The sequence below is a fragment of the Mesoplodon densirostris genome, chromosome 4 (assembly GCF_025265405.1).
Source record: "Mesoplodon densirostris isolate mMesDen1 chromosome 4, mMesDen1 primary haplotype, whole genome shotgun sequence".
Lineage (NCBI taxonomy): Eukaryota > Metazoa > Chordata > Mammalia > Artiodactyla > Ziphiidae > Mesoplodon > Mesoplodon densirostris.
The window spans coordinates 13,801,160-13,824,448 of record NC_082664.1 but is presented as its reverse complement, the minus strand read 5'-3'; the positions used below and the strand labels follow the sequence as shown (position 1 = coordinate 13,824,448).

The 23,289-nt window shown below is 39.1% G+C and overlaps 1 protein-coding gene across 2 annotated transcripts in view; it reads right to left on the bottom strand.

The window, feature by feature from the left end:
• The window catches only part of PPP4R3A (protein phosphatase 4 regulatory subunit 3A), a 38,351-nt gene extending 15,571 nt beyond the window's left edge, over nucleotides 1-22,780 (bottom strand). For both annotated transcript variants that reach the window (XM_060095721.1, XM_060095722.1), the window contains exons 1-4: nucleotides 21,766-22,780; nucleotides 9,669-9,724; nucleotides 6,520-6,618; nucleotides 1,959-2,576 (exon numbers count right to left, since the gene is read on the bottom strand). In XM_060095721.1, coding sequence (XP_059951704.1) covers nucleotides 1,959-2,576; nucleotides 6,520-6,618; nucleotides 9,669-9,724; nucleotides 21,766-21,907 — 915 coding nt within the window. In that variant the 5' untranslated portion in view covers nucleotides 21,908-22,780. The remainder of the gene's footprint in view (nucleotides 1-1,958; nucleotides 2,577-6,519; nucleotides 6,619-9,668; nucleotides 9,725-21,765) is intronic.
• Nucleotides 22,781-23,289: the final 509 nt, after the last annotated feature.

The window sequence follows — 23,289 nt, the reverse complement described above, 5'->3', positions numbered from 1 at the left end:
CAGAGAATTAAGAAAGTTCATCAGTATTACAGAGAATCAGTCAACAGTAAGGGTTATGACTGTGTACAAGGTGGGTAAGAACCTGCTTTAATTACTCCTTGTCAGAAAATGTGTAAAACTCACCTTCCTTCATAGCAGCACTTTCAATATAAATGCTCAGCATCAAGAGAAACAGAAAGACCTACAGCACTGGCAGCCTGCATTTTACAGAGCATATTGTAGGGAAACAAAGACTTCACAACTTCAAATTATTCATACTTAATGAGTAAAACTGGCATTTTACAGGTCTGAAGACCAAGAAAACAAAGAAGTGACAAATCCCTATATAACAAAATAAGAACCATGTGGAGCTAAAGAAAAGGACCAGTAGTGCTTAGGACTATCCAAGGAGACCAGGAATCAGAACTAGACCAGAACAGAGGATCTATTAGGTAGCTAGCAAAAACTAGTTCCTTAGCAAACAACAAATGAAAATTGGTACCAGAACACCCTTCTTCTTCCATTATCAATCACAATACACTATGTCAAGGAATACTGTTGTACTTACCAGACTGTATTGCCTATGTTATTTGTCTGTCTTAAATGAATGGAAAACGTGTCAAATTAATCAATGCAAACTGGACTTATCACTAGCTTCAGGAAAGCAGTTTTGGTAAAATTGACTTTTCTATCTAAATTCATATATATATATATATATATATATATATATAAAGGTGATAAAACCAGGGTCACTGAAAATACAGCAATTTTCTAAAAAGGAATAGACAAAAATTAAATTTACTGTTTTACTCATAACATGTGCTACCAAGCAGCTCTTACTGACATTTATTTGCCTCTTTTTTTAAAATTCAAATCCAGGTTTCAAGTAATTATTTTATTTGTAGATCTGAGGTAAGGTCTTACAATAGCTTTCAAATCATATCACATAGCTGTTATTGTTACAACATCTTGGGCATAAAGAAACAAAACACACAGGAAGTGTGCAACTCACAAATCTTTGCACTATGCAAACTTATATTTCAACTGGACTAGACTAATTCATGAACCATGGGATAAATTACTGAGATTCTCTGACTTTGGGGGTTACAAATGCAGATTACCGGCCAGCTCAGACATTTGGATTGTGTGTTATGTGCAGAATCCAGGATGCATCCTAGGCAGTTCTGATGCAAGCACCCTAACACACCACACCCGAGAGACTGGGCATACTATAAAAAGAAAATTTGGAGTTTAATAGGCAATTATTAATAGATACTTTAAAATAATACTCAAGAGTCTTGTATCATGTTCAATGCTTTATAGGCATGCATCTGATTTAATCTTCAGATAACCTTATAGGGTAGGTACTAATATCACGAACCTTAAGATGAGGAAGCTGGAGCTTTAAGAGATTAAGGAAGTTGCCCAAGCCACATACCTATTAAGTGACAGGCAGAGCTGAAACTCATACTCAAGCCTAACCTCCCCACACTCTCATCCATTACAAAAGCATGCCTTTTGGTAGGGAGACATGCAGCTATAACTTGCCAACATCTGCTGTACCTCTAATAAATAATTACCTGGGAGTTCTATAAATGCTATAGAATTTGTATTCTATATTTAATGACATATTTCTTGGCTTCTCTTTTATTTTTCTTTCCTCTTCCAATCTATTCTGTTCTATGCATAACTGATAGATTAACATCCCTCCACATTCAAGCGTTTCATTAAGATCCTTTTCCTATAATTTCTTCAAGCTAGATTTTTTTTAAAAAAATTACATTTATCATCCCTAATCCAACACAACCTTCTGGTCCCACAGTATCATATATTATAATCTCTTGTAATATCACCAAAATACATACCTTTAGACAAAAATTAAAAATTCAATTTGTGTGCCTAAAAGGAACAGAAAATTATTTCTGCTGAAGGCAATCAGTATCTTTTTAAGTAGGAAAAAAATGAATGATCTAACTCACCTGTAACATACCAACAATTTCTACCTTATTGAAAAAGATAAAAGAGTGAAGTGTTGATAACATATTTTCTTCAAAGACTGAAGGGGTGGGTAGAACCATGTCTTGTATATACTGAACTCTGTATGTCTGATGAATTTTTTGTTTCAGCTCAGGATCTGATATGGGAATCACTTCTTTAAACTTGGCTGTTTTTGTTAGAAATTCCCTATGTTTTCGTGGTTGTGATAAAGCAGGATCATATTCTAAGCATCCAATGACGTCCATTATACATTCCTCAGAGAACATAACTTCAAAAAGAGCAGTTCGATTCAAGAGGAAGATGCCTTTGATAATTTCATACAAGTGGTGCAGTCCTTCGATATTTTCCAAATTTTCACACACATGAAAAAGCTCTAAGAGCTTTTTAATGTAACCCTCATTTTCCAGTGCTAGTGCAAGTTTTTCACGACGCAGGGGGGAAGGTAAAGATGATGCCACAAGTTCTGCAATTTCCTCAAGGCGACTTAATTCACAAGATGGCAACTCTAAACCTGGCGATGACATATCATCAAAACGCTCCTCTTCAGACTCATCTACAAGGTCCTGAGTGATGTCCACTGATGGGTCCTTTCCTTGAACCTAGTAAACAAGATTTATGATAGCTGACAAAGTATAATCAAAGCAAATCTAAATGATATTCTTAGATACAAGAGATGTTATAAGAAAACTATAATGATAATTTTCAAGTTTAAGACTAGACAAACTTTAAGTCTTCAAACTTGACACCGGTGCTTTGTGACCACCTAGAGGGGTGGGATAGGTAGGGTGGGAGCGAGATGCAAGAGGGAGGGAATATGGGGATATATGTATAGCTGATTCACTTTGTGATACAGCAGAAACTAACACACCATTGTAAAGCAATTTATATTCCAATAAAGATGTTTTAAAAAAAAGCTCGAAACAATTGCCTACTTTTCTAAACACATTTCTACAAATAACATACACTTTCGATTTTAAGGAAGGAAGTTCAAAGTTCAGAAATGGAATAAGCTTTCTTGTAAGTAAAAGGTTTACCAGCAACGGAAACATTCTAAAGATCCACTAAACTAATTGTGACTGTGACTTACAGTGCCCTGCAGATGCATAATATATAGAGGCCTGATGATAAAACATCCACTCCCATTTTATATCCATGGCCCTCTTTTCCAACAGACCAGGGCAAATCTCAGAAACACTCCTAGCACTGTGCTCTGGTAGAGCCACCAAACTCTTCAAAGTTTAAGTAAAATTCAAACAAATGCTGTGACCATAGAAAATATATATAATTGTAAGCAATAAGAAAAATATTTAATATCAGCTAATTTAGAAACCAAGGGCCAAGAGCATTTACAAAGTGGCTTAGGACCAAAGTAGGTCACTGATTTGGTATGAAAATGCTGGTTGGTAGCCCAAAATGATGATTAAGAAAAACTGAGTGGGAAACAAGTGCACCCACACAAAAATAAAACCACATAAAAAGTAACCGCAACCTATGTGTAGTAGAGCTATCCCCTAGGAATACCTGCTTAATGTTAAGTAACCAAACCATGGAAGTTCTCCTTTCTACACACCCAAACCTATACCTCTCATAATCCCCTAGAAGCTCTAAAGTTTGTCATAAACCCCAACTTTATGTCAGTGTAGGGGCTCTAATTATAAAAAGATAAGTTACAAGTCTTCACAATTAAATACATTTTAAGGTAAAAGAAAATTTTTACAAAAGGCCAAAGACGTATTTTGGAATGAAATGAGTTTTGCTCTCTTGGCCCTGTAACTTGAGAAACTGCCACTAAACCAGCCCAAAAGGCCAAGCTGGATGGCAAAGGGATGGAGAAATTAGGCCTTATATGAAACGACCAACAAACTTAAATTGCTTAGCATGGTTAAGAGATGTTGATGGATACTAGAAGGGAAGAAGTCCTGGACTAAGTCTAGAAAAATGCTGCAAGGCAGTACCGTCTTGACCTTAACCCAGTGGGCAGCACCACTAAAAGGAGGCTAGGTACATTCACAGCTTTTACCTGGCATAGTCTCAAGTTGGCCCTGGATTTTTAAAAATTACGTAAGATCTCATCACAGCTTTAGACTCCTAGTATTCAAGGTATGGCTCTACCTATAGAAAAATGGTAGGGGTTTGTTTACAAAACCAATGATAAGGGATGAGAGCCCTTATTATAATGAAAAATGCCATCTTCTGGAGTTAATTTGCAAATATGAAGGCTGAACAGGTAATCGAAAAGACCTGTGTTTAGGAATTTGATCTGCTCAGGGAAACATGGTGAAACTGTAATAATCTGACAAATATGTTTCCGTCTTACTTTCAGAAGAGAAGCAATAGAAGAATGAAAATTTAAAAAGGAAAGGAGACTAAGCTAGAAGAGAGAGCTTTCCTTATGAGAAAGGATAAATCTCAGAAGTCAATCTGGACAGATATGAAGAAAATGAGAATGTGAATATCATAAAGATATAAAAAGGAAAAAGAGATGCACCCAGACATAACTGCTATCAAGGAGAGTACTAAATATGTGGAGATTTTTTAGTTGTTTCTAGATCAAAAAATGATGAGTTCAAGAAATAGAGAAACATATAAGATCTCAGAGAACAAAATATAGTAAATTCCCTAAGATAAGCCAGGATCCAGAAATTAATTGAGAAGTACAGTCAGGATCATAAGAGTCATTGAGAAATGACATCTTGAACATAAACTATGTAAAAGTTGGGAGGGGAAGATCAGAAAGGAACAACAAAGTAGGCAGTGATTCCCAGGAAAGTTATTGTAGAGAAAAGTATACAAGTACTATTACTTGTGCCCCAAGAGAAAATGACGGAAAAATTTATGGTGTTACAGACTAAGGAGAAGTATAATAAAGCTCCGACAATCTTAAAGGAGAGCCAGGCATGACGGTAACAGACTGAGTCCAGGTCTGAGTTAAATATTGACCTAATAAAAGATTGTGTCCAGGGTGGGACTGTTCATCTTAGAAAGGTGAAAGAGAACAAGATTTGTCTTAATAACGGGTGCTTTCAGCACCACCCTGAGCTCATTCATCTCTTCTCTTTCTATGGAAGAACTCCACATGACAAAAATCTAGAGGAACATGCTGTAAAAACAACTGTATGAGACAGAAAGCAAAGAAAACATGAAGAAAGCATAAATACAAATGTTAGTTTTTCACATGTTAAAAGAAGGAAAGGGACAGCTTAACAGGCAGGTTAATTTATGAAAAACACAGATGAGGAGAATTATATAGCAGAAATAAATTCTGCAAGTTAAGGAGAAACTGTGCCTCAGGAGCACTGTGGCTTCTCTTAAGGCAGTGACTCTTAAACTTCAGGGTGCATCAGAATCACCTGAAGCAGGCGTTGACAAACGAGCCAAACCTGGCCCACCACTTGTTTTTGTAAATAAAATTTTACTGGAAGAGAACGATGTCCATTTATTTGTTATCTATGGCTACTTTCACAGTACAACAGCAGAACAGAATAGCTGTTAAACTGTATGGTCCACAAACCCTAAAATATTTACCATCTTGCCCTTGACAGAGAAAATCTGACCTAGAGGGCTTGTTAAAATAGAATTACTGGTACCTACTCATAGTTTCTGACTCAGTAGATCTGGGATGGGGGTCTCAGAATTTGCATTTCTATCAGATCCCAAGTCATGCTCATCCTGATGGTCTGAGGACCACACCTTGAGAAACAATGAATTAAAGAATCTCCTGAAAGTTATTTATTCTCCAGATAAAATAAACATGAAGATAGAGAAAGTGTCCTTAGTATATAATGGTCTAAATAAGTCCATAACAAGAACCAGTGGCTTTAGCCATCAGAGCGCATAAAAAATGACCATACTCAAAAGACTGTGGAGATTTTATCACTAGACTGAGGTACTAGAACCACTAGGGAATTCCAGAATCAATTGAGAACATGCATGATGACGTTGAAGAGATAGTCAAGTGCCATAAGAAGTTACTGAACAAGGGGTAACACGATCAGACTTGCATTTTTAAAAAGATCACTCCAGCTGTGGTACAGATTTCGGATGAAAGCAATAAACCAGGCAAGCAATGATGGTGGCTTAGTAAACTAATAGCAATGAAAATGAAGATAAGTGAATGCATTTAAGACTTACAATTGAGGGACTGAATGGATATAGAAGATGAAGGATGGATAAACACGTTTCTGGCTTCAGCAACTGGGTGGCATTTACTGAGATGAGAGAGATAGCTAGGAGAATGAACAAATCTCAGTGAGATTCCGTTCAGTCTTAGACTATTAAATTTGAGATGCTAGTTAGCACTCATGGAGGAGCTCTCAAAGGCAGCTGGATATACAACTCTGGAGTTCAGAAAAGGCCTGGGCTGGGTAGATTAATGTCAATAAACTGTACTTTCCTATAAATCAAGCTTTTCACAGACAGCAGTGAATTTAGAAGATGTATATGAAATGTGTCTCTATTTAAAATTGGGGGCATTAGCATAAAGCACAGCAAAAAACAAAATGCTTAAAAGGAAAACGTTGATTTTCTGATTTTTAAAATTACCTGACATATTTTCTCCCAAATTTCATCACATCCAGCTTTTTCTTGAAAGCTAAGGGCCAAGTCATAATTTTCTGCTTCAGACCACACAATCAAAGTGTCCTTGAGAGAAAAGAAGTCTGAATGATTAACATATATTATCACAAACTACTTCAAATATAAGGCAAATGAACAAAGCAACAGGGAATTGAGAACAGTACTCATTTTTACTTTTTGTAACATTGATGTCAGTAATTTCCAATGCCTTCTTGCACTTCACTTTATCCAACCTATGAAATGAAAATAACGTTCTCCTTAAGGAGAAACTGAACCAATATATGAAAAGCACTACAAATTGAGCACATAATCTAAATATATCAAAAGATACAAACTAAACATTATGTCAATCCTTTGCTTGAACATTAAGTTACATTTTATGCTCTAGTCAAAACGCTCAAAGAGGAAGTCCTGAGTATTCAATAACAAGGGCGTGTTAGGAGGATGAGATTAATAAAATAAACATAGCTCCTCCTCCTCTCTAACTTTCAGTATCGGGTGTTCTTTACCTGGGGCACTTGAGGCCCATGACACCCTTGAAATTATTGGCTAAATTTGTAATATGTGAGCATTTACCTGGACAGAGGTTTTTTAACTTTTACCAAAGTTCAAGAAGCAAGATGTTCCTACCACCTACCACCCTTTTATTCATTTCATACCAATTTTTGGTTTTTTAATGATAGTAAGTTTAATAAACAGTTCAACAGTTTTTACTAAGATGTAATCTCAGCAAGACACTACAATTATAATACCGAGACCACTTTATATTTCCTGTGGTACAAATAGTCTGTACTCTACAGTATGCATGGTATAATATTTATAGGGTCTAAGGTATCTTTTTGAAATTACTGACTATAAATAAACACATACACTGTTCCATAGCAATTAACCATTTCAAAAAAGAGCCTTCTTCCAGAGGGATCTATGAATCATATTAAGAATTTCTAAATGGCACTAGGGAGAGTTACATTTGAAAACGAAGCCTAATGTAACAGCTACCATGTAGCCTTTTTCAAACTAGTCCAAAGAGACGAATTAGGAGTAGAAATCAGATGTGAACACAATATAAAGAAAAATAATTTAATCTAATAAGTAACTGAAAGGAGCCAAGCCAAGGCTGGCTGAGCATCTACTGAAATGATGAAAGTTCCTGCATTGAGGAGGAAACATGACTATATTTTAAGGTATCTTAAAAGATCTATGTAATTTCTAATACTTTTCAGTACCTCATAAGGACACCGCTTATTGTACACAAATGGATCCCACGTTTAAAAATTTGTCTGCTAAATTGCATATTTACTCTGTTCAGTCAATTATTTAACTGTCAATCATGAGACCAATAGTCTCTTACTGAACTAAAGTGATGCCAGCCAGAAGTAAATAAACAATCCTCTGATTAGGCTGTGCAGCATTACTAAGAGGATACACCTGCAAGTCTTACTCAGAATTTTAAAAAAGAGCTCAAAGACCCCTTTTTATTATCTTCAAGAACTTCAAGAGATCATAGATCCCAAGCAAGCAATCTGTTCCAGAGACTGGGTAGCTGTTCCAGCTCAAAATAATTTACATTAACACTGTAAGATCAACATGTCAGAAATTAGTCAGTTGGCCTCAGTTTCATCTTTAAATAAATGGGATCATACTGTTTTGAAAACCAGTAATAAGGTAAGATCTATTGGAAGAAGTCTAAAACCACTATCACATTAGTAATAAGATAAGTTTAAGACAATTGTAAGCAACTACTCTGTTACAATGTATATTCAGAATCATTTGGAGGCTTAAATCAGGGCACAGCTAGAAATACGTTCTTAATTATCCATTTGACAAATTCATAAGTTTGAAAATTTTTAGGAATTACTCTTCTGTTTTCCTTGAAGAGCCTAATTTTCACCAAATCATCCTGCTTGCTTATCATCCAACAGCCTACAGGTTAAGACATATAGATTTGTTCATTCATCCTCAAAATAGACTTGATCTTTTCTTTTTCTTAGGATGTGCTTTTACTCTTCAGCTGACTGAAAACTCAAAATGTGAATTTATGTATAGAATATCCAAACCAAATAATACTCTAGTCTCCAGCCATTGCAATCTAACCTGAGAGTTTTCTTAAGAACACCAAATGCAACAAAGTGTATTTAACAGACCACTGAACCATCAAGAAAATAGTTCGTATTGTACCAATACCTGTTGGACAAATAAATCACCATTAAATAAATTCAGAAGTAGATATCCGATTTCCTATGTACTATCTGTGTGACCTCAAGCAAGCCACAATCTTTAGGCATCATCTTATGTGCAAAATAAAACTAACTTCCCTCTAGTAGTATTTTAATGGTCAATGATGAAGCAAAGCACTGTATAATTTATTTATAAAGTAATATAAATATAAATGTGTTGGTAGTATATTTTACTTTAAGTTATTTTGTATATGCACCTTCAGGGCAATGAGGGAACTGATACTGATTTCATTGGCTTTGTAAAGCACTCAGTGTTATCTACACGGGTATATTCTGATTAAATACCAATTTTGATGACAGTGCTTGTAGGTATTAAGTGAGAGATTTACTTTCAGATATCTCTTGCATCAGAAGGGTACAAGAGTACAATTTGTACTCAAACTGAAAGTTCTTAAAAAACTGTTACATCATTATAAGGTCCCAGTCAGGCTATATAAGAAATCAGATTCGTATTTATACTGAGTTGCTGTATAGAGATATGAATGTTCCACCTGCACTAGCATTTACAACAGTGAAGGAAGGAGTTTCTACTATTTAGTTGTGCTAGTAGCTGATTATTCCATCAGTGGTCACTTTTTAAATTCTCTTTAGGTAGAAACAAGAAAACTGTGTCGTTTTAGGTTTTAAATTTGAGAATAGGCTCAGTTAGCCAAATATCTAGAACTTAGCTTAACTTGAAGCAAGTTTTTCTTTTTTTAATTTAAAATGATTGCTTTATACATACAGAGATTGGGAGAACTGGATTTTAGAATTAGACTGGCAAAGCATCTTATAATCTACTCCAAAATTTTCATTGTAAGGAATCAGATGGCAAATTTTCATTTAATCACCAAATCAAGAGGATAATATGCAAGATAAAGGACATCTTCAAAATTTTACCTGTTGTTTCTGGTATGCAGTATTAGGATTTATTTTGGACTCTAAAAGTAGAGAACCTAGGAAAGAGGAAAAAAAAAACACATTCCATTATGTAACTGTAAAGCAGCAAAATTGTATTCCCTTACATACACACACATTTCCTTTTCTGAAGGATTGATGCACATACAAGTTCAGTTGAGGAAATATTATTTTAAAACATACAAATTTAAATATAATAGCCTGTAACCTAAGAAATGCTTGCTTTATACATGTTTACTTTTAACAAAACAGACATGATCATCAAGAGTGAGCACTAGATGGTAAGAGAAATCTAACAACTCCTGGGCAGCAGAAGGTAGTGAAACAGCACAGTGTGAAGCCAGATGATCTGGGATTAAATCTCTTATATACAGTATTATTTAGAGAAATAACTTAAAACATGCAAATAAGCATTATAAATAAAATCTGGTCTCTCTCAAGAATGAAAATAAGAATTCATTGGTAAAAGTCTGAAAACATCAAGGATATGATCCATTGCCCAAGTACATCCCCAAATTATGATTCACCTTCAGAGTCTTATATTTCTGCTTAATACAGGAATCACACTTCTCCATCTTCAAATTATCAATTTACTTCTAATAAGCAAATTTGCACATTTCTGTTTTTCCCCGGCAGTATCATAAGACTCAAGGTATTAGAAAATAACTACTACTTTGTGACAAAGAGCAAAATTTTTTTTAAAAAAGTATTTTATTTAAGTATAGTTGATTTACAATGTTGTGTTAATTTTTACTGTACAACCAAGTGATTCAGTTATACATATATATACACACACATTTTTCATATTCTTTTCCATTATGGTTTAATCACAGGATACTGAATATAGTTCCCTGTACTATACAGCAGGACCTTGTTGTTTATCCATTCTGTAATAGTTTGCACCTGCTAACCCCAAACTCCCAATCCATTCCCTCATTCCCTCCCCTAGCCCGTCTCCCCGCCTTGGCAACCACAAGTCTGTTCTCTATATCTGTTAGTCTGTTTGTTTCACAGATAAGTTCATTTGTGTCATATTTTAGATTCCACATATAAGTGATATCATATGGTATTTGTCTTTCTCTGTTGGACTTACTTCACTTAGTATGATAATCTCTAGGTCAATCCATGTTGCTGCAAATGGCATTGTTTCACTCTTTTTTAGTATTTTTTTAGTAGTATTCTTTTTTAGTAGTATTCCATTGTATACAGGTACCACATCTTCTTTATCCATTCACCTGTCGATGGACAGGTTGTTTCCATGTCCTGGCTATTGTAAACAGTGCTGCTATGCACACTGGGGTGCATGTATCCTTTCAAGTTAGTTTTCTCCAGCTATATGCCCAGGAGTGGGATTGCAGGATCATATGGCAACTCTGTTTTTAGTTTTTTGAGGAAACTCCATACTGTCTTCCATAGCGCCTGCACTAATTTACATTCCCACCAACAGTGCAGGAGGGTTCCCTTTTCTCCACACCCTCTCCAGCATTTGTTATTTGTAGACTTTTTAATCATGGCCATTCTGACTGCTGTGAGGTGGTACCTCATTGTAGTTTTTATTTGCATTTCTCTAATAATTAGCAACGTTGAGCATCTTTTCATGTGCCTGTCGGCCATCTGTATGTCTCCACAAAGAGCAAATTTTAAGACTAAATGTATACCTCTCCCCTCCTCAACCAATTCCAGTTTAAAGCCAAGTTCTGACCCAAAATACTTGAGAAAAAGCATTTTCTCTGCAGCTGTCTCTCATCCAAAGCTTTCAACTCTTCTCATATTACATTTAACAGTTGCTTTTTCCATTCCAAATAGTGGCTAGACACTTGAGAAAAGGGCACTCTTAACATTTCCAAATTTGACTAGTTTTGCCTTTATGTTAAAATTTGTTTACTAAGTTTATGATACTGCCCTGTGTTAGTAATTTACTGACCATTCACTACCATGTGCTGGTAATGATGCTCAGTGATATTGAATATATATAGTAAAATACCAGCATTTGCCAAGTTGCAGTGACTTAATTTGCAAACACCTTGTGCACAAGAAAGCTTCCCACTTTACTTGAATCTTTCCAGTGTACAGCACAGGTGAAATGCTTAACCCAAAATCTCTTATCCTTTCTGTACTTAAGGTAACTAAACAGTCTCCCTATTTTCTCCACCTGTACTCCCAACACCCCATTTCTTTAGGCTCTTGTCTTTTTACTATTTTGGCTCACTGAGGTTCAGACAAATATTCTCACATTCTGGAGCAAGCCTGATTACTCTTCTTCCCATTTTTCCAACTTTTGCCACAATAATCAAAATAAATTTTCCAGTGCCCCTTAATTTTCTTTATGCACAATCATCGAATTTTTATTTTGGTAATTACTAAGAGCTGTCCAGTGATATATTTATAAGAAAAAAAAGCAGCAAGCAAACAAACTCAATGTCTAGAGTCCCTTAAAAGTATTAAAATTTCCAACTATCTCTGTAAATATTCTTTCACTGTTTGTTGTTTAATTACTAGAAAAAAAATTGCACCCTATTATTTCCCAATGAAATCACAAAGTATGTCAAGTACATTATGGATCAAACTTTTAAAAGATGAGTCATGGCATATAATCATATTCAAAACACGGGTTTCTATGAGAAAATACATTCCAAAAACCCTACTTTGAAATGTATCATGTCCTCAAAAACAATCCATCCGCAGAAAACTACATAAATAATAGAGTGAAACAAATGGATTACTTTATTATAACATATTTCAGAAGATGCAAGAGATCTAATGTCATAGAACCAAACTGAGTAAGTAATGCCACCTTAAAAGTCAAACTGCGCAAAAGCACAAAGGAAAAAAATCACACATCATTGATAAATGATGCTAACTGGACATAATCCAAATTAAAAACTTCTATGCTACAAACAATACCATTAAGAATGTGAAAAGAACCCACAGAATGGGCAGAATTATTTGGAAATCATATATCTGATAAGGGACTTGCATCCACAACTCTTACAACTCAATAATAAAAAGATAACCCAATTTAAAAATGGGCAATGGATCCGAATAGATATTTCTCCAAAAAAGATATACAAATGGACAATAAACATGAAAAGAAGCTCACCGTCTTTAGTCATTAGGGAAATGCGAATCAAAACCACAAAAAGATAACCATTTTACACCAGCTAGGAAGCCTATAATCAAAGACAGACAATGACAAGAGCTGGCAACCATGTGGAGAAATTGGAACCCTCATACATTTTTCTTGTAGGTATATAAAAAGACATCCACTTTGGAAAAATTTGGCAGTTCCTCAAAAAGAGAGAGTTACGGGCAATTCCACTCCTAGATACATACAAGAGAAATGAAAACATTTGCCCACACAAATTTGTGTACACATACATTCGGAGCAGCATTATTCATAATAGCAAAAAAGTGGAAACAATCCAAATGTCCAAAAATTAATGAATGGGTAAAATAAATGAAATACTATTCGGCTATAAAAAGATATGAAGTTCTGATCCATGCTGTAACTGAACCTTGAAAACATAAGTTATAGAAGCCAGTTACAAAGGACAACATGTTTTAGGACTGCATTTATATGAATGGTCCAGAATTTGCAAATTTAGAGGATCTGTAGATTAGTGGCTGTTTAGGACTGCGAAGAAGGGGGAACAAATGGGTAGTGATTGCTAATGGGTACATGATTTCTTTTAGAGGACAAAATGGTCTCTCATTGTGGTGATGGTTGCATAACCCTGTGAATATACTAGACAATACTGAACTATACACTTTAAATGAGATGGCATGTGAATTCTGTTAAAAAAAAAGCTAAAGTGTAAATATTCATACAATGGAATATCATACAGTAATGTTAATGCATGAACCAAATATATGTAAATGCAAAAATGTATATGAATCTTACAAACATAAATGAAAGAAGCCTCAGACAGAAGTATATACCATAAGACCATTTACATGAAGTTCAAGAAGTGGCAAAAATTAATCTATGGTGTTAGAAGTTAGGTTGTTGAGGGGAAGGGGAGAGATAGTGACTGAAGATAGAGACATGAAGCAGGCTTCCGGAGTGCTGGTTATGTGGTTTCTTTGTGCTGGTTATTTTGTGAAAAATTCATCAAGCTGAATACTTATGATTTGTGTACCTTTTTGATGTATTATACTTCAAAAGTTTTTTTTTTGTTTTTTTTTTAAAGTTTAAGAGAAGGGGTAAAATGACACACGGCATAGGGGCTGGAGCTATCACTTCAAGTTGTGATTTCAAGAAACACACCTGGGACTTCCCTGGTGGTGCAGTGGTTAAGTATCTGCCTGCCAATGCAGGTGACACAGGTTCAACTCCTGGCCCGGGAAGATCCCACATGCCGCAGAGCAACTAAGCCTGTGCACCACAACTACTGAGCCTGCGCTCTAGAGCCCGTGCTCTGCAACAAGAGAAGTCACGGCAATGAGAAGCACGCACACTGCAACGAAGACCCAACACAGCCAAAAATAAATATATATTTTTAAAAAACCCAAAAAATCCCTCACACCTGACTTGGCAACTGCTAAAACAAAACACCAACACCAACTATTATTTTTTGAGTACAAGTTTTTTTGCCTTTTTTTTTTTGCATTTGTTTCAAAACTCTCTCGGTAGTGTTACAGTGTTAGGATGACTAGAAAGGAAAAATCAATCACAAATTCAAAGTATGAAGTGTTCCCTCCCAAAGTGCTGGCTAAAACAAGAATAAACACATACTAGAAGCTTCTGGTAAGTTTTTCTTTTTCCTGGGCCATCCAAGATGTCAGGGGGAAGCATCTCTCCTGAAACCATTTCAGCCATATCCAATGGTTTTAGTCTAAGATATAACTTTAGGAAGTCCAGCTCTGGTCCCCAAATACCACGTTCCCTAAGATGTCAGTAGGCTGTAGAGGCTGGAATATGGGAAACAGCCTTTTAACTGGGGGGGTTAGTAAGATAATAATGAAAAGACACATTTCTAGTTTTATTCCTAGTCCATCTATTAGGTTCCCCACTCCCATCTCCTAGTTCCTACTGAATAAAGTTATAAGCACTTATCCAATCAACTGAAAAATATCCGGCTGAGTGTTAATATGCATTTACACAATCCTTCCCCCAGCAAGTTTATTTGTTATCAATAGCTACAGTACTGGGAACAGTGGTTCCATCCCAGTAATAAGTGGGTATGGAAGCGGATGCAGAGTTCAACTGTAGGTGTGAGGCATTTATCATGGTAGCAGAGATAACAAGGGGAGAAATGAGGAAAATGTTCCTTAATAGGAGACCTTAAATGACATCAAGGGAGTTAAAAGTTCTCATTAAGAGGAACACAATGCTTTTGATAATGGGTAGATCCAGTATATCTTAGTAACTGAAACACATATGTAAAACAGCCCCCCACCCCAATTTATTTGACAAACACATTCATCCTATCCAATGAAATAGATGCCTTTATCCTCCAAGAGGAATTCATTCTCCCCCCAGCCCCCCACCATGACACCATCTCCTCACACATCTGAGAAAGACACTCACACAGACAAGAGAAAGACAAGCCTATATAGCAAACCCCAATATCAAGACTTGAGAAAGGCCTTCCCACTTCCCACCTGAATGACTGGGAAGGAAATATGGAAACACAAAAATCAAGAGATTGATGTAGCTAAGGGGAATGCATCAATACATGTAATTAAGTTTGTCATGGCAGAATCTATCATTCAGACCACTAACAAAATCAGCCATGCTCAGGTGAACTAAAGAATACTCCTGCACAGCAAATGCTTGTCAGAGTCCATCCCCACGATTCTGACAGGCGTGCAAGGCCATATTTGCACATATACTTCTTCAAAAAATAAAGAGGGTCCTTAATTCTCATTTACTATTACCAAAACTGAACATCAGCACAACCTTTCTGGAGGGTCATTTGTCTTTATCTACAAAGCTTCTAAACACATACTACTCTTTGGTCCAACAATTCTAGGAAATTATCCTACACCCTCATACAGGTGCCAAGTATATGAATACAGATGTCATTAGCAGTGTTTGTAAAGGCAAAAAAAACCTAGAAACAATGTATGTGCCAGCTGGAGAGTGTGGGGATCTCAAGAGGCCTAGAAAAATCAGAACTATTTTCATAATATTACTAAGAGATTATTTGCCATTTTCATTCTTATTTTTCTCACAGTGTCTACACTGATAGTGCAACAGACTGAATGCAGAAGCAGAAAAGAACACTTTAAAAAAAACTGAACCAGACATTATAAAGAGATTTGTAAAAATGTAAAACAGTGACATTCTTGTCACTGAATTCTTGCTTTAGAAAAGATTTTTAAAGTCTTATCTTAATTTCTAATATGGTAAATATCGATAGATATTTTTTATTTAAACATAAACAAAAGCTATTAGGGATCCTCAATTTTAGTACTATAAAGGTATCCTGAGGGGAAAAAATTTGAGAAATGTTACTCCATGCCACCAACACTGTACTGTGTGAATTTAATATATACAGTGGAATACTATGCTAGTTTTAGATGAGATCTGTATATCCTGACACAAATAGAGGCCCCAAATATACTGATAAAAAGGAGATCTGTACACTCAGGAAATGGGGGGACAATGGTAAAGAAGGGGAAACGCCACTCATAACATCACCAAGACAACTACAGGTAAAGCTGTCATAGATAGCAAGAAAAAGTGACAATAAAACAAACAGTACAATTATGAGTATAAACAATTAGGTCACTAAAAACATTCCCTCCCTACTTCACATCTTGGTTCCTCTTGAACTTTTCTAATATCCTGCTGCAAACCCCCAATACATCCCTATCAAAACAAAACAAACACCTCCAGGGATAGGGGGAGGGTAGTTAGTATGTGCAGAATGAAGTCTCATCTGAAGAGTTGAAATCAGAGAACTTAAAACTAGTGCCTGTAGTATAGATCCAGCCAGCAGACAGCTTGTTTGATTCCTAGTTCTAACAAACATACTCATACACTAAATTCATGAAAATCTTTTACAATGGAAAGATTTTACATTGGGAAAAAAAAAAAGTGTAGATTTCTGGCTGGGTACAGGAAAAAAAAGACCCCAGAACTATCCAATCAAAGAATCAATGCACCAAGACTTATGGTTAGAAAAAAATAGTACCTCTTAGGGTTGCTTTTGAATATTAACTGGAATTTTATATTAAACTGCCTACCCCAGAACCTAACACGTAACCAGCACTCAATACTTTTTTTTTTAACAGCATGATCAGCATATCATTGCCCTGGCATCACTATAATCTTGAATAGTAGAAAAATTAGTACTTATAACAATGATCCAGAAACACATACAAATAAAAGGCTAACCAACACAGGCTCATTAGACTGCCTAAGAAAAACCTTCTAATATATAGTATTTAGGAAATATTCCATGAAAATTGTTGAGATTTTTTAATCATGTTACACAGTTTAACTTAGCTGGAAAATTCACTTGTTCAGAAGATATCAATTCCCTTCACTGGAGAAATTATATATTATACTTTAAATAATTTTATGGCTTTATTTTCAATACCAATCAATCAGATTCGGATAATATGGGAGTATCTGGTTTTGGGGTTAAGAAACTTAGATCCTGACCTTAGTTCAGATTTGGATAAATACTTAAGGATTTCAGAATGAAGAGCTTCCAGGTCTGCTGCTTTTTTTTTTTTTTTTGCAGTACGCAGGCCTCTCACTGCTGTGGCCTCTCCTGTTGCAGAGCACAGGCTCCGGACGTGCAGGCCCAGCAGCCATGGCTCACGGGCCCAGCCGCTCCACGGCACGTGGGATCCTCCCGGACCGGGGCACAAACCCGTGTCCCCTGCATCGGCAGGCGGACTCTCAACCACTGCGCCACCAAGGAAGCCCAGGTCTGCTGCTCTTAAGTAAGCAGTTCAACCTTACTGGCAATATACTGGCTTTTCCAGTATATTGACATTATCAACAGTCAAAGCTAAGGGCAAGAGCTTAGGTACTATGTTTCCTTAGTAGGAAGAAAACACCATCAAAATGAATTAACGGAAGTCCAAAATCTCATGATGATAGGAGAGTGTATGTTTCAAACCTATAGCAGGTCTGTGTTCCAGGTCCCTCCCTCCCAATTTTGTGGACCACAGATTACACATGGCATTTAAAACCTAAAATGAAGGCCTGGGGAAAAAAAAACTTGGTAGCATTATGTTAATAGGTCCCACCCCTGTGTCAAGCCTTCACTACACTCCAACCCCATCAGTTATACCCAATGTAGCCAATGGCCCTCAAACTTTCAAAAGTTATCACATGCAACAGATGAAAAATAAGGGTTTGGTTATCCTAAGCCTATTAATTTTCCACAAAGTAGGTCTACACAAGAGAAAAAAAAGCACATTTAAATCAACTTTTCAAAGTGAAATATTTCTCCCAGTACTGACACTGGGTTCTTCTTGGTAGCTAAATCTGGAGTGCTTACTACATGCAAGATTATATACTACTTACTGATTTGTAAGAATAACATAAAAAATGCTGATGCTATCTCTGTTCATTTCTCACCACCGCAGCCAAAACAAAACAAAACAGACTCTCCTACCCAAACTGTTGGCCTCCTTTTCTATTTATAGTAGGAGTAGAGGCAGATCTACCTACAGCCAAGTTCTATCAAGAGGAAGAAGCACAGGATTCGTTTTTACCATTAGCTAGCAGCACTACCTTGAACAAAACATTTCCCCATGTCTCATTTCTTCATGCCTCAAATAACAGTGAAAATGAAATCTTTTTTTTTGCGCGGTACGCGGGCCTCTCACTGTTGGGGCCTCTCCCGTTGCGGAGCACAGGCTCCGGACGCGCAGGCTCAGCGGCCATGGCTCACGGGCCCAGCCGCTCCGCGGCATATGGGATCCTCCCGGACCGGGGCACGAACCCGTGTCCCCTGCATCGGCAGGCGGACTCTCAACCACTGGGCCACCAGGGAAGCCCCAAGAACACTATTCTTGATGATTGACAAAGTAATCCAGAATAAAGAGTATAGATATGATTTTATGTTCAAAGACATCCTTCAGTGTGTGGAGAAATTCCAATTTCTTTACTTTATCTATTCTAAAATTGGCAGGTGGAGGTGGTAAAAATAATAATGGAGAAAAGAAGTAGAATGATTTGAACATAAAGCGAGAGAGTAAGTAAAGGATGACATCATTACCCTCACTTCAGCAACCTAACAGGTACAGCATAAACTGGGAGAAGAAAAAAAACAATACTAAGTAATCTTTATTGGAGGATGGAACTTTGCAGGTACATGGCTATGAGGTAATGAGGTAATCTACCTTCGTTTTTAAAAAAGGGTATGTTCCTACAACATATCTGCCAGTAGAAACCTACTGAATAAGGATGCAATCCAGAAAATGGGCTCAGTAACTTAGTGGGACATCTCTCCTCCAAGGCTAGGAGAGCTACAGATTTGCCAAGCACTCAGCTCCAGAGGAGAAGGGCATACTTACCCACACAGATGAGCCCTGTAACAGGTAAGACACAAATACTTCCATTCAGAAATTTCCTTCCTGATTTTCAGATAAGTGTATATGTTCCTCTAACAAGATCAATGACTCATTTTATGGAAAATCAGAAACAACTTTCCATTTTGCTCATCACAATAAAAAGAAAATTCTCAATTATCCTGTGATGGAAAATGAGGGAAGCACACAATAATGGATAATCCAAGCTAGCAGCCAATACAAAACTCCCACATGTGGCCTGGAGATAAACTATAATTTTAAATATCTTTAGGCTAAAAGTTGTTTTCATTTTCTTTGAAATGAACCTTGAATCTAAGTATAAAGCAGCAAATACAAGTAGACAATAATATGGGGGTTTAAAACACACTATTAACAGTTAATGATGTTAATTAAGTAATTGATAATACTAGTTTCAAGTCATAGACTAGAAGTCTTATTCAATCCCTGACACCTCTCCCCCACCTCAGTTTGAACACTGATCTTCCTTGCTTTTTAACCTAGCTATGTGATCTTAAGTTATTTAGCTTCTTTGAGCCTCAGTTTCCTGATCTATAAATATGGCTAATAACAGTACCTACACCAAGAGGACACCAGAGGATACAAATGAAGAATCTCTGGCACACAGTAGACACTCAATAAATTTTGACTATTATTCCTATTTGGAGTTTCCCTGTTAGGAAAAAAAAAAAACCATAAATCATCAAATTAAAGATTATTTACAAAGTATTTCACAAGTATCCTGGAATTTTCTAAGCCTACTCTTTGGATTTAGTTTTCCTAACAACTTATAAATTTAACAAGGGCACAGTCAGTTTATTTCAGCTCTTTCCCTATTAGATAAAAATGGAAAAAACCCAGATTCCTATATTATTGTGTTAGAAGAGTATGATTCCCTATGACAATATGACTGACTTAATGCTTAAAAATACTTTAAACAAAGGACTTTGTATAATGAGTCCTATTAAACACATGATGTGAAGGTATGTCTTATTTCAAATTATTATGAGGTTTCAAAGAATTCATCTCAAATCTACACATGATTAACTGAATCTATAAAGCCTATACTTTCCAACTCACTATGTAAAAAGTTTTCCAAACAAGCAAAAACATAGAAGTTAGAATAGTTGGTTACTACATGATAGTCATACAGAAAAGTACACTAACACTTCACATTCAAACTTGTATTTTAAGAGACAAATAATATAGGCCTCAGAAAAATTTACCCAATGTGTTCAAAACCCTTTAAATGCCTCCAAGGAAAAATAATCTTTCTCCAGTTTTAAGTTATTTTAGGGAGGCTTATAAAGTAATCTGTGGGCAATATATTCCAAGTTACCATTTTTCTTTCAATTCAAATTGAAAAGCAATGTCCCTACAGTCTTCAGTTACAGAATGGTGAGTCTTATTTGTTTTCCGTGGAATTGGAGTTCTGGGTAGGAAGTCCAATTAAAGGTCCTTGAAATGAGTTTGTAATAATTTAGATACAGACCTACAATCGTAATAAACTCAGACAGTTAGCTACCATAAAATTATAGGCTATCGTTACAAGGCAGATTTTCAAATTCAGAAGGAGCTATTTTGAAAAAAGTTTTACCTGATGTGAACATTTTCTTTAAGGGAAATTCACGGTACGCCACCGGAGGAAGTGGCAATCCCTAAACTGAGTTAAGTCTTTAAAACTGTGAAACACTTATTATCTTCAATCAGCTTGGTCTTTGAGCCTTGAAGGGCTGTTTCAAAATATGTGAAACACATGCATCACTAGGGCAGATTCGAAAGGTTTTAAAGGTTTCTGCCAACTTCTCCCCACCTGTTAGCTGAACCAAATTATGAATAAATAGTTAAGCAATCGGATAAAATGCTCGGGTAAAATGATTCCAAACTTGCAGGGCGTTTACCCAGTGAAACTACACACAAAGTTCTGCATTTCTAATGAAAAAGACAACTAACGCTGCGGGAACACAAATCTCTCTTCCCACGGCAAAGAAGCACTTTCCTCTGCCGAGTGCAGAGTTGCCAGGTCCAGAACCAGGGTTGCCAACCTGCAACAGGATCGGAAAGATGCAGCAATGATACGTTTTTTTTAAAAAAAGAAGAAAAGCACAACAAAATGTTTATGCTCCAAAAAGTGAAACAGCTAACAACTTTCTTAGCTCCGAGAAAAGTTTCATGCCTGCTTTACAGACGCGTGAACGAAGGCAGGGGATCGGTTTGATCAGTAGCTTTCTCAAGGTCACTCTTGTGCAAAGGAACGGCAAGGTCCGGGCTCCCGCTCCCAGGCCCCCGACCTCTGCACACGCCCCGGCGGCACCGCTCAGACGCGCCTGGCTCCGCCCGTGCCCGCACAAGTGCGACGGGGCCCTCAGAGAAAGAAACACTTGGAGCGAGAGCAGCTCCGGGAGGACAGGGGGGCTGGGGGCCCGTCTCACCCCGAGGCGGCGGCCGCCGCGGCCCGAGCCGCCGCCTCCGTCCCCTCCGTCGTCTCAGGCAGAGGGCCGCTAGCCCCCCAGGACCGGGCAGTTGGCCCAGGGGCGCGGGCGGGGCGAGGCGAGGGTCCCGCCGCGAGGGGTTCACTCACCGTCGCTCTCGGCCCTGACAAGCAGGGACATGCCCTTCAGCCGCTCCACGTAGCCGGACGACACATGCCCGGTGCCCCGGTCGTCCCACTGCCGGTCCTCGTTGAGCGTGTAAACCTTCACCCGCCGCCGGGTGTCGGTCATCGTGCCGCCCGGGGTCCGGGGCAAAGGCCCCGCCGGAGTCGCCCGGGAAGGGGGTCCGGGGAAGGCGGGAGCCGAGGCGAGAGGACGCCCACGAGCGGAGGGCTCCCCGGCCTCACTGCCGCCTCTGGCCGCCCCGGGGCCGCGCTGCCGCCCGCATGGCCCGCCGCTGGGCCCGAGCTCTGGCCCTCGCCTTTCCTCGCCTCCGGCTCCTCGGCGCTATTGTCCAGGCCCGGCGAGCCCGGCCGCCCCGAGGGGGCCGCGCAGCGCTTCGCAGCCTCCCGCCCCGCCGCGCTAGGAACTCGCGGCGCCGTTCACTGCCCTGCTCCCGCCTCCGCCATGAGCTCCGTGAAGCTGCTTCCCGCGCCGCCGCCGCCGCCTCCTCCTCAGGCCGCCGCCGCCATGTTTTCCTTCCTTATACCTGGCCCTGCCACCGTAGCCGGGGACTGCGCTCCGCTCCCCTGCTTCAAATGTGCCAAGCCGACCGGCGCCTGGTCCTGCTGCAGCTGCCACCACTACGCGGGAGACTCCGAAAGCCCCCTGGCGCACGAGCGCTCTTGGCTACTGGGAGTCCCTTTCCCTCCGCCGCTGCCGCCGCCTCTTCCGTCTTCCTCACAGAGCCAAAGCCGCCGCCATCTTGGTTCGCCCCTCAATAGCGGCGCGCGGGGCCACCCCGATAGCAGCTGCAGGGGCGGCCCGTTGGCCCCACCATTTAAAGAGACAGGAGGGAAGCCGCGAGCCTCGCAGCGGCGGAGGCCGCGGACGGAGTTGGGGTAGGCGGGCGTCGGGTTGCCGAGGTGGCGGGAGCGCAGGGAGTGGAGGAGGCGGAACGCTGGTCGCGCCGGTGACGGACCGAGGCTCCCTCGCGCTCCCTGCACGGTACTGTCGTGCGAGCGCGGGGCGTGTGTACGTCCGTCGCTCCCTGTGTTCGTCATCAGCCCCGTTCAGGATTCGAAGCGGCAGTGGAGCCCGCCTCCGGCTGCTGAGCCCTGAGCTGCTCTCTGCCCGCCGGGCGCTTGGCGTCTCCGGCTCTGGGTCCGCCCGCCGCCTACCCGGGTGGCTCGCTGTCCAGCCGCCGCTCCCTGCAGACGTCGGGCGGCTTCGGCCTGGGGCTTTCCCGCGGCGCGCCCGCCTCCGCGAGGGCGCTGTTCGAGCCGCCTTTGGGGCTGAACTGGGCACCCGGAGCGCGGAGGTCGGTGGCGCCGGAGCCTCGCAGACTCAGGCCTTTCTCCTTTGGGAAGAAATTGAGAAGTTTTCGGGAAAGACCGTAGGTTTGGCCGCAGGTCCTGGGAGCTACCATAGGGCACGCACCGAGATGGGAGTCTAGAAACTTGGCACAGTTTTCTATTTCTGGGCGTGGGACCAAGGCTGTAGTGACGAGTCTA